General features: G+C 35.1%; 1 protein-coding gene across 1 annotated transcript; it reads right to left on the minus strand.

Annotated features, from left to right (window-relative positions):
- Window positions 1-627: 627 nt before the first annotated feature.
- On the minus strand, window positions 628-11,395 carry LOC144448569 (protein phosphatase 1B-like). The gene is made up of 6 exons (XM_078138848.1): window positions 11,259-11,395; window positions 9,768-10,648; window positions 7,761-7,878; window positions 6,710-6,818; window positions 3,504-3,561; window positions 628-2,707 (listed from the first exon to the last, which is right to left on the minus strand). The coding sequence occupies exons 2-6, from the start codon at window positions 10,611-10,613 to the stop codon at window positions 2,681-2,683; spliced, it is 1,158 nt and encodes a 385-aa protein (XP_077994974.1). The 5' UTR covers window positions 10,614-10,648; window positions 11,259-11,395; the 3' UTR covers window positions 628-2,680.
- Between the last annotated feature and the right edge of the window lie 1,722 nt (window positions 11,396-13,117).

Here is a 13,117-nt window from a genome sequence, read left to right on the forward strand (position 1 = left end):
TCTGTGTTCTTACAATAACAAGCCATTCATAACATTTCCATTAGAATAATATTTCCACAGTTTACGAATTGGTCACAATGTATTATGGTCTGTCTGTTTTTGTCTATCAATGTCTGTCTGTGATCAGATCATTCATACTGATACAATATATATAAGGTATAATTACATGTAAAGAGTCAGCAAAAACATGGGAAATGGCCAGACCTAAAGAATATATCTATTGAACTCTACAATTAACTTCAGAACTACAATATACACACTTGAGACCAGGATGTTATATATCAGAACGACATTTGACCATTTCTCACAGCGGAAGTTTCATTTTGGTGTACATAATGGTTTTACAATGTAATCAGAATTGCTGAACCCAAACAGACCTGATCTCCACATAGAATTCTGCCCATTTCTTCTCATTTTGCCTACCACCCTTGTTCGAATATTGATATAACTAATATATCTAAAGCACATATGACACGGCAAGTCCAATTAGGACAGCCTATGTTGCATGTATAATGAGCTTGAGGTAACATCAGTGGTATAATTCCAACATCATTTTTGGGAGAAGGACAGCAAATGGGGGGTGGGGTGTTGTATGTTTAAAAAAATAAACACTCAGAATGCATTCTACTATGGCACATGTTTATTTACATTTTCTATAAACTCACCAGCAGAAAGCTTTAAACCAACCAATTACAGCAAAAAGCCTGGTGTCAAAGTTGGCATAAGAATACTAGCTCTTTTGAAAGAGTTCATCAGTTACTGAATTCTGATAGGTGGATTGACTTGAAGCAGTTTAGAAGGTTGGTTGTATGCCATAATATGGTTCATTAACATGAAACACTGGTGTCAAATAACCTGTTAGCAACCAGCTTCTTAACTACTGCAAGTCAACCAATGATATGTCACTCCTTCAATCTGACAGATTTCAATTCTGGTCCTTAGATGCCATTGTTTTCAGTAAAACTTGGAATCAAGTGATGGTGCCGTGTATTAAATATCTCAGAAACTACAGTAGCTGTTGGGATCAATGATCAAACATCCTGGCTAGCATCATATTTGAATCTACTGAACTAAACACACACATATGTGTAAATGGCAGACATGCATACACACTCACACAGACAGGACAGACATGCGCACACATCTATATGCAAATACCTAGAATTAATACCTCTATGTTATGTACTTGTAAAGACTTCACTGCTACCTAGTCTGAAAGTTGATTGAAGGAGTTGCCTATGTACAAATCAGATATGCTTTCATATCTTGTGGAAACAAGTCTGAATACATCTCACTAAAACACCTCACACCAGGAGAAGTTATAAGTATCAATAAAGTTGCTGAAGTGTTAACCTTTATCTTGCAATTGAATTGTACATCAAAAATTAGTACCCGGTATATGTTCAAACACTAAGAAACTACTTCCTTTCAGAAAAACATCAGTGTAACTTTATTATACAGCCAAGCCACTAAGACTACTGTCACTTCAATCAGTACACTATACAATGAATCTGTGCCTTCAATGTAGGAAAACTGATGTATGTCTTCTGTTTTTAATGATTGTTGTACATACATCATGATAGATATCCAAGGCTTTGATGAACTTCACGCTCTGAATAGCACAACCTTGAAAGGTTGGTGTGTTTCTAAAAGGGCCACTGTGTTCCTGAGAACCAGCTGAAAATATCAAATCATAGCAAACTTTTTTTTTGCTCCTGGAAGTTACGTATAACTATATGGAATGAGAATTTCATTCCACTGTCTTCTTTTAGATATAACTTGAATACCAAAAGCTTGCAAATGATCATATATTTCATGTCCAATACATTTCTCTGAATAATAAGCGCATTAAATTCAAATCTCCCACATGTATTTACAGAGACCAATAGGATGAAATCAAATTAGGTAGCGCAGCCTTATATCTGCCATGGTGCCTATGTTAGTTACTATATCTACAATGTCATTTGGACACTGTGCATCATCTAAAATGTAATTGCAAGTACTCAAGTATTGTCTAAACAGTCTTTGAGTATTGGTTGATTTTTAGACCCCTTTCCATTGATAGCGATATTTTGTCTTGACAACAAGTGCATTATGTGTGTACATGAATAAAACGCTGGTGGGATGAATCTATAATTGACTTTACTCTCTGGGTACCATAACACTATAACTTTGGACCCAGTTGTGAAATTCTCATTTTTACAGATTCACAGTCTGCATCTAATTGTTAAAAATTCACTAGATTCATGAATACTTGGGAAAGTCAGATCACTGTCATGCATACAAATTGTTACAACAGAATCTATCAATCTAGAATGTTTAAAGAACTTTTTTTTTGTTTGTTTCATTCCATTAAATGAAGACATTCATGAAAATAGCTGTACACACAGTAATTGTTATGTTATGTTATTAACATTAGCTGATATTTCGTCCATACCCATCCCAAATACCACACGGCAAAACTTACAATAACAAAAGTGATGACTCTGATGATGATGACTCTGATGATGATTATTATTAATAAAACTCAACTTCAAAATGTTCTCAAAAAAAGCACTCTTCTACATACACACATTTATTCATTATCATCTCCTGACTACTTGGGAGGAATTCACACTGACACTTAGTTTCTCTAGCATTGTCAAAAGCTGAAAAGCTGACCTTTTGGTTGGTTGCTTTACTACCATGCATCGTCCGTGGAATTATTCTGTAAGAGAGCAGAGATGAAACTAAACAACATGGTCCTAATTAGTCAGTACAGCAGTAACAATATCAGTACCATGCTTATTAACCTGACATGCTACATATACATGTATTGGAATTGTAGAACAAAATTAAAACAAGGAAGTTATTTGGTATGATCAACCCAACCATGACTGACTCTCGTGACGCTGAATCAGTCAACTACAGACTGATACTTACACACACACACACACACACTCACGAAATAATATGAAATGACTACATGAACATTCATACTTCAAGATTCAGTTTAGCTTATTGTAACTGGTACTAGATACAGTCACAGACACTTATTAAGATCATAACTAATAAAATTCTGTTTCAAAAACACAATTTGTGTGATAAAATTCATGTGTAGAATTCATGTTATATTTGCTAACTTAGTGTTATGCTGGAAAACAACCAAGTAGAAATATACACTTTCAATTAATGACATCAAATAATTAAGTAATAGCGCATTTCACACGAAATGTAGCATAATCAATTGACTGACTATTTGGGTCATAATAAATTAACATCAGCTGGTAAACTACCAGTCTCACTAATAAATAACAAGGAGACATGTAACCCATAATCATACAATTTGCATGTTTTCCTTGTTTTTTATTACTGGACCGCTAGTTTCAATCGCACATGATCATTTACCCATCCAAAGCACACTCGCCAATTACTAGCTGTATTATCACTTTAATATTATTGAGACTGATTTACATGAAATAATTAGCTAATGTGTGATCTGATAACCTCAATGTTCATCTTACCTCATCTTGTTTGGCTGATGGGTTTAATCTGTGCAAAATTTCCTCAATCGTATTACGCCTACAAGAAGAAAGACACTTGGTCAGCAACATACTAAATATTCCATGTGAAAAAATATATTGGTCCTGAGTATGGACATTATTTTCTCTGTCTACTATTGCTTTTCTATGGTCAGCCACAGGCTAAATATTCCCCATGAAAAGAATATTGGTCCTGAGGGCAGACCAAATTTTCTCTGTCTTCTGTCACTTTTACATGCAACTCAGGAAGCATGTGTGTTTCCTTGATCATGATTTTGAATACTAATCATGGACTTAATACATGTACAAGTTCCTGTCATGTACTGTCAATAATTACAAATATAAAACTTGACTCAAATCTGCAGGTTAAAAAATCAGGGCTCTCGTTCACACTCATGGTAAAATTTGGACATGGCTCAATAGCTCAATAAAAAATAAATGTATTGATCATTATATAATTAATCACATTCTGTCTTCATCATATAATTCATTCACAGTTATCTGTTAGCAATTCTGTAACAAACAGTATCCAAGGACATTATTAAATCTATTTTAGGGGTGAACTATACAGATGCCATCTCTTTCCTGGAAATAACTGACATTGGCACAGCTGAAATGAGTTTCACTTTTTATGTTGAACAAAGTGTACCTGTGTGACCCTTTGAATGGCATACACTGTACATACAGTGTGGTACCATCACTATTATTTCTGATAAATGGGCTGTGTTACATATTGTGTAATGGATATGTAGTCATTGTTTTGACTCTTGCAAATAATGTGTCAGAGAACAGATGTTCCAGTAGTATACAGTTTATCATAGTGGCATCCTCCATTTATAATTCTGAATGAAAATGCATCACTCACACTGATTTACTACTAATGACATTTACTATACACTGTACCTTTCATAGGGTAGAGTTTTCTTTTCTTTTTCCTTATTTTCCTAATCAATAGTCGAGTTACCAAGTCAAGTTTCAAAACATTATGTGTACAATAATCTACATTGGAAGATTTTGAAAGAAGAGGTCATTTCTTGCTCAATTTTACTTACTTAGAATTTTGACATTGCACATCACCCTGTACTTAAAATCATAATTTGTCTCTAGAATGGTGAATGTGGATTTAAGAGCATTTCTAGTAAGACCAGTAGCATTTGTCCTTGGAATGGGTCATTTACTCACACATTAGCACAGTATCCATTAATCCTACTCTTATTTCAATTAACATAGGAAATCTGCAAATGATGTCATTTCAACAAACAAGCACTGCTAGTGTGTTAGCACTCTCACATTCTGTTTATTTTATTCCAGCAAAGAAAGGAATTTGCTGGAAACAATCGCACTATTGTTCAGCTAACTGCTATATAAACCTAAACACATTTACACAGCATTTAGCACATCACACATACAAGGAAACTTTAATATTCTGTAATTTTTGCACAAAACATACCAAAATAGAGTATATATTATAATTATTATTATGATTTTACTGAGTTTATATATTTTCACCACGATTCATCACTACACTTAGACTACTCAGACAAGACATGTTATTGTTGTAGGACATTTACCCCAAGACATTGTAATAATCTAGATCATGTCATCCCGAACTGTTCCCACTAATACAATGAATTCCCAAATACCAATTGATCAATTTTTTTCTCCTCTGTCTTCATAAATGTACTTGGTGGTTTGTGTACACATACACATGTAATGAAAACAGAACTGCTTGCACAATAGTGGCACTAACACACTCCTTCAAATTTTCAAAATATGCTTTCAAATGTATGCCAAACTCCTAGCACAATCATGAATGTCAACATTTTTGAGTTCATTGTGCTAACTAAGCCCTGAAGCAAACCCAATAAATAACAAAATAAAATGCAATGTATTTTCAAGTTATAAACACCATGTCATTTTAAAAGTGGTGAACTGATACAGAATATTTCAAAACCAAAGATGGGGAGTAGAAGGATAAAGGAAGTCTTCTCTTAAAACTTCAACACTGAGGGCAGCCTGAAAGCTAGGAAAAGGGAATATCTCTCAACTTGCAGTCTGAAGCTAGGAAAACAGATTTTTTTTTGTATCTATCAATTTCCAGTCTGAAGCTAGGAAAACAGAAAATGCACAGAAAAAGCAGACAGCCACAAAATTACATACAGCTTTGTCATATGTGAGGCTCGGCATCTCACACATGAAGGCACTTTAAAGGGAACTGAGGCATGAACAAAACAGATGTATCAATTTAATAACCGTGCAGTTTTCCCTTCAAAGGACTGGCCGTCTCCAGGATTATCAACTTTGGATTGTGGTTGTAAAAATAATATCTAGTCTATTACATATCAGGTGCAAGTATTTCACAATCTTACAAGAATACATGTAGCTCTTCATGTGACACATGTACAGAATAACAGTCTGCCTAGCTTGGTGACTCATTCTATTGATACTTACTTCAGCATGTTGTTGATTGTGAACATGCCATGATATTACAATGCATCTTATCACACTTTTTATGCACACATGATGATATTGCTATACTCCTTAGAATACTTTGATTACAACTGAACATTTTGGTTTTCTAGAAATTAAAGGGTATCATGAAATACAATACAATACTAGATGTATGTGTAATTACAGGATTAATGAAATAATGGCTTTGTAGCACAACTAATTATACTGAAATTATTATTCTATGTTGTTACTATGAAGATAATAATTAAGTCAATTTGTGGTTGCCAGGGCCATTATTATGGTTGTCAGGGGGCCAATAACAAATTTGGAAAATTGATTTCATGGGATATGCAATTTATCCATTTCATGAGCTTAAAATATCAAGAGTTACTTTAACATAGTCACTGTAACATTCTTTGTAAAACCTTAGCCCTATTTAACCAAACACCCTAGTGGAACAGTTGCTATGTGTAGGGTCATTGTTGTTAAGGCCTATCAGGCAAGTCATAACAGCCTGACCTCAGCAAAGACAAGACTAGGTTGAACAATTCAAGTACACCATAGTGTGTAATGCTTAAACTATGTCACACCCCAATAATGACTACATTTTGTTCTCCATTCAAGTAATGATACAAAGTAAATGGGCATCATTAATCTTCCATAAAGCTGCTTGTACACCTATATTTGCTTTTTATACAAGTTAGATACAATCTACGTCAAGTGCATGAACTACTTACTTTGCAGCTATACCCCCTCCAGGCGGTAAACCTACAATTTCTTCACCAGACAATATGTGCATGAGATGACCAAAATCTATATCACCAGGCTCATACCCCTCTAGAATATCTATCAAAAGAAAAAGGGTGCATAAATGGTCCTGATTTGCTTTCTGGCACTCAATTATTTGCATGTACAAACAGTTGATTTTCACTTTCACATCTGCAGCAAAGTGTGACAAGCAATGAGACCATATCATACTAACTCTGAACCAAAACTATGGAAAGATTGGTGAACTAGAGGATAACTGCAATTTGGTGAGCCTTGGAAAACAAGGTCACTTACTTTCCTGATATGTTTTGCTGTGATCAATCTATATGACGATTAAAATGTGTTTCATACATCAAAAGGAAAAGTTATCATGCATTAAGCTTTTGGTAAATATTGTATAGAGCAGTGATATGTCATAGTCATTGTTAATGTTAAAGCAAATTGCATTGTTTCTTGGAAGTGTTTCGGAACAAACTGACCAACACTGTCTGGTGTGCTAATTTGCCTATCAAAGGGTTCCATAAGAATGTGGGTAAACAATGCTAATCAATGCTCTCATTTCTGTGAAACCACAGGGAATAACCCCATGCTTAGGTCACATCCTTTCCACACCAAAACAACACCCCTATACCTTTGGGGAAAACATTGGTATGAAAACATTTGAAAACAGTAAAGTATCTTATGTTGGAATATTTTCAGAACAGAGTCAAACATTTTAACATGAATTGGAAACCACAAGAATTTGTAAAAATTGTGAATTGTCATGTCAACCAAGTGTTTCATTTTTGCAAGTGAGGAAATGCTATACCACACAGCAATACTTGTACATAGCACACAACAATACTTGTACAATGAAATGATTTAAAAACATTTATGCTATGACATTTCTTTCTGCTGACAAAATACATTTTACTAGAAAAAGCATATAGCCACACATTGAATTGACAGTGGTTATATGTCACTGGAATTTACTGACATTGTCAAACCACAGGCATGCCCGATCAATGATAGTATACATACCTTTTATTTTGCTTTCCAATCTGGCATCTAGCTCTGCTTCCTTCAGCTTTGCCTCATCTGATACCTGAGGAGCATTGTTGAAGGTCACCAAAACAATGCTCATATTATCACGACTTCCCTGCAGTAATGAAAGCAAAAATACCCTTGCTTGGTAAAATTCTCATTTTTCGTCAAGTACAAAATTTTACATCATCATGTCATCATGTTGCAAATTTATAAAATTGCGTGTTTATTCTTCTACCTACACTCTAATAGATATGTAAATCACTTTATACATCAAATTCATTCATCCTTTGAGAACAACAATAGTATTAGTATTCAGTCAGGCCATAACATTGCTGAATGAGTCATACTTCACTCCTGAACTTTGACCTTTGAGCGACCTTTAATTTATGAACACAATATGGCAGGTAGCAATAATGACTACAGCAGGACTGAGAATTGTTGAATGACAATACATAAATTGGGTTTGATGTTTTGGCGAGTAAATGAACGGGCTTGCAAGGCCACATAAACAAAGAGTATGTTGAAATACTTAGACGTAGCATTAAATAGTGGATGTCTTTCCCTTTTTTGTTTTATCAATTATATATTGATGTTCCTCAATTGACTGAAAAGCAATAAATAAGCAATTCTATCAGACAATTGGTCCATCTTTGCCATTAGGTGTTTGCTGACATACAGCTGTGAACTGCTCCACACAGAACAAGTACATGTATGAAGGAGTCTTTCAAGTGACAAAAACGTGCCCTTAGTCACACACTGACAAATAAATTGCAAGTCATCAGTGGTATAAATAGTACTTTTGTCATTGATAGCTATTGTTCAATATCTATCTCTTTCCTATGACTAAACAAATATTTACCAAGATGACAAAATAAACTAAAACGCTGCTGTTAATCTGAAACAAAATGGTGTCTTTCACACAATTTTTTTTTCCTTATCATGCATACATTTAAAGAATGTGGATTTTGAAATATAATACATTATTATCACAACTACAGCCCTTCATGATTTCAACATACAGGTAGCACAGGTGAATGAATTATACATGCAATCAAAGAATACATCTACCATAAATGTCAAGTTTGACCATGCAATGTCATTCAATGGCAAGTTTTGATAAATAATAAGTTATAATACACAACTAATCTACACAAATTCAATACAATAAGGTCATAACCTACTAGTAACAACTCCATACGACCTGAACTGGTTGACAATTTAGATATTTGTTTTCCTTTGCATGAACTAATGCCATGTGCTAAAAAACCCCAATTTGTACAAAACTAACTATAAAAGTCAATCATACAATATAGATACTACTGTGCTACATTGCTAAAATAGGAATCTCATCATGATTATGAAATCTTAGAATTAGTACTATGTGTGTGTGAACTTTGGTATAAAATGGATTTATAGGACAATTTTCAGGCACTTCATGATTTGAATAAATGATACCTGAATAAACTCATCAACCTTCCTGTTTATATAATTAATCACTGAAATGTACATGCGCATATCATTATCTAAACCCAAGCGTGTCAATATAGTGCACACCTTTTCAAAACTGTTTAGCTTGGTTGATGTATTTATTGTGATGTGCATATGAACAAATGCTGAATTATCATGCAAATACCAGGTGTATTTAGGCTACATTCACAAATACACATTGCTACCTTTCCTACCATAAAATCTGAATATGTATGTCTTTTACTTGGATTGAAAAGATCCTTCAAGAAACTGAATTGGTCTTAAAATATTATGGTAACAGAAGAAGTCATGCAATGGTGTCTTCTCACAGACATGCTTCAATATTTGATCCATTACTCCACATTGTCAACTTTACTATTATAAAGGGGTTATTACTGAGTAATTTGCAACATGGTATTTTAATATGGCATCATATTTTTTAAGAAAAAAAACCCTAAGAAAATGGTCTACACAAAAGCAAGCTGAAAAGAAAACAGTGGGTAAGAGGGTAAAGAATTAAACAAGCATTCATACCTTGCCCAGACAGGTATCAACAACGTGATTACAGATGGTTTCCAAATTATCAGTGATTTGCAATCGTGACCGAACAAAATCACAAAGTTCTTCAGTAGACATTACATCCCATATGCCATCACATGCAAGAATTATAGCTTCATCTTTGTCACAACGTTCAGCTATCAACACTTCTGGTTCTGGGGACACAAGCTGCTCACACTGCCCTTTACCTTCTACACGTTTGTATTCATAGTCACCAAGGGCACGTGACACAGCAAGGGAGCCATTGACTCTCTGGATCATCACACTTCCTCCAGCATTTTGAATTCTTTCTTTTTCTGCTGGTTTGACAGGTTTGTGATCCTCTGTGATGACACAAGGTCTACCATCTCGTATCAAGACTCCTCGTGAATCACCGCAATTTGCAAAGAAGATGTGAGTGGGTGAAATGAGAACACATACAGCAGTAGAACCACTCTTATCTTCACCAGTATGTAGCTCAGGCAGTTCACGCATCCTCTTATCTATATTCAAGAAACCTGTCCTAATACCATCTCTGACATTGTCCAGAGAAGGTTGGATTGATGCAGTGGTTTTATTTGTGCCTTTAAAATCTGAATTTTGGGTGACTTCATCTAGCAGATTTTCAGAACAGTACTGAGCAACTTTAGAGCCTGCATGCCCATCAAAGACAGAAAAAAATGACCACTCTTTAAGTCCATAAGGAAGTCCTAACACAGCAGTGTGAGCATCTTCCATTTCTACACGCCATCCTTGCATGCTACTCAAACCAAACCTTATTCCGTTTCCTGATCCATGTTCATTCTCCTTTTCTGTCTTTGGTTTCGCCAAGAATGCCCCCATGATTGTTGGTTCCTCAGCTGGGTTGTAGTCCTCAGCTATGAAGAAAGTCAAAAATATAACAACATTAGCATCCTGTTATTTCTATTCACACTTCTTGACAATGAGACAACAGCAAACTGTTAACTGTTAGATATCATACCACTCACTGAAAACCAAAATCCACATATTGAGCAAGAAACCTCTCTTTGTCATCCCCTAAACACTTCCTAATGACACTGTACTAGTGTAGGGTCAGGTCTCATAAATTTTGATGCATGCCTGCCATTCATGAAAAGAATGAAGTGGTCACCTATGCTTCGACCTAAATCCTGTAAGGTACCAGGACTCCATTTCTAGTATTTTCTGCATATTCCGATTTCCTCTCGCATTATTGACTCATTTCTTCCCTTCTTTCTCACCATGTTGGCTTATTATATATATGCTGGTTGCATCAATACATGCCTGTGGTTAATAAGAGAACACGGAAGTGGTCCGTATCATGGCTACATTTAGGTAGTTTGCTGTACCTGGGGGCCCAAGTTTCCAGACACACAGTCAGAGTCGACTGTGACATCACGTTGCGAATCAACAGTTATGGACGACCATGCAAGTGGCTCATGAAAAGTCCACCATAAGAGGTTTCAAACGAAAGCTTTGGATACTTACAACGTTAAAGAGCCATCGGTCATATACCAAGGACTACTCCGTCATGAAGGTGTCCTCTTCCTATGCAGATGAGAACGAAAAATCACCACAGTCACGGTGAAACAAACGAACAAAACGACGTAACAGTGTACTCACTAATACTGCGATTGCGCACAAATTAAATATTGCCCGGATGTGAAGGAAGCCTACCAGAAAAGGATGACGTCATTGTTTTAGCTTAGAATGCGCCCTCATTTGACGTACAGTGATGTTTTGGGTCAACCTGAAATATTGTACAGATTATTTTGCTAGCATTATTGCTAGTCATGAATGTTGCCCCATTCTATATTGTTATACAAGTAACCAATCTGGAATTGAGCTTTTATTCCACTGTTTCGAAGTTGAATGAATGAATGAATGAATGAATGAATGAATGAATGAATGAATGAATGGATGAATGAATGAATGAATGAATGAATGAATGAATGAATGAATGAATGAATGAACGAACGAACGAACGAACGAACGAACGAAAGAGTGGGTGGGTGAATTAATACATGCATGAATGAACGATCACCGAATGAATGAATGAATGAATGAATGAATGAATGAATGAATGAATGAATGAATGAATGAATGAATGAATGAATGAAAATATTTCAAAATTGTGAAAAAAAAGTGCGTTGAACTCTGTTTCATCATTAGTGATAACATGGGCCATATCGTTCTATGATATTGATTATTTTCAGTCTCACTTTGCTGGGACATTATTTGCCATGATACAACGATTTATCCGAAACAAAATTCAGAAAGTAGAGAACACAGGCACCAGATGTTTATTATAATACCATACATCGAAGATCCGTCAACCGGGATCCGTCACAGGGTCGATCTGTCAAATTTCGATAATCATGTAAAACAACAAAACGGATACTAGTATTTTGACAAGGCCTGTTCCACTGTACAGGCGAAACATTACACGTAAGTAGTTAGGTCGTAATGCAATAACTAATTTATTACGATGAAATACAGTATTATATCATCTAAAAGTGACATGTTTTAGTGGCTGTTTTAGCTACTCGTCACGAATTTGAAATTGCTTTAATTTGAATTCTTTTGTGACGATCGACAAAAGTCCTGTCATTAAATGTAAAGATAGGTCGTGGTACGTCAACATTCCGACAGTCAGTTGTCCTTCGATTGTCTTCAAAGTTTACGATCTTTCAGCCACATTACTGATAAATGTAAAGTGAGTAATCCATCCTTCATGCTCTATAAACTAATTTAATGACTACAAATCCATGGTGAGTTTTAGGCCGACGTGGTTCAAACGACCCTGCGATGATATGTGACTGTAAACATATGTCTTAAAACCAAGTGGCCATGATGTCATTGCACAATAATGTTTTGCACACACTGTGGTCCACCAAACACAGGTAGTTATCCAAATAAAAGCTAAGTAGTCGTTCAGGCGATTTACTTGCACAAGACTTTAATTAAGCATTCACCAATATACCACACATAGTTCGAATTCGGGTTTGACTTTTACTTGAAATCTCATAAATAAAACTATTAGAGTAAATTTAAATAATAGAAAGACAAGTTTTCTTTCGATTTGTAAGGTTGTTCGGTCCCAAAGACGATATTGTCTGTATATCTCTTTGATTGTTTCAATACTTATATTTCAAATAATATTTGGATATTTTGACTTTCATATCATTCTCCATCTTTTACATCAAATCGCATCATTCCAATCGTACACCCAAATAAGTCAGTTTATTGCACAGCCTCTGTCTACGCTAAATTCTATAAACTAATATTTATCGCAATCTATACTAATCTCAATGAAACTGTGCAATTGAATATTGAGGTGGAGATTG

The sequence above is a fragment of the Glandiceps talaboti genome, chromosome 2 (genome assembly GCF_964340395.1).
Source record: "Glandiceps talaboti chromosome 2, keGlaTala1.1, whole genome shotgun sequence".
Lineage (NCBI taxonomy): Eukaryota > Metazoa > Hemichordata > Enteropneusta > Spengelidae > Glandiceps > Glandiceps talaboti.

Excerpts from the sequence above, each read along its gene's own strand:
- LOC144448569 (XM_078138848.1), bottom strand. The coding sequence starts at position 10,613 with ATGGGGGCATTCTTGGCGAAACCAAAGACAGAAAAGGAGAATGAACAT. Across the intron at positions 7,879-9,767 it reads TTGATACCTGTCTGGGCAAG|GGAAGTCGTGATAATATGAG; the intron begins GTATGAATGCTT and ends TCATTACTGCAG. Across the intron at positions 3,562-6,709 it reads GGAGGGGGTATAGCTGCAAA|GCGTAATACGATTGAGGAAA; the intron begins GTAAGTAGTTCA and ends TTCTTCTTGTAG.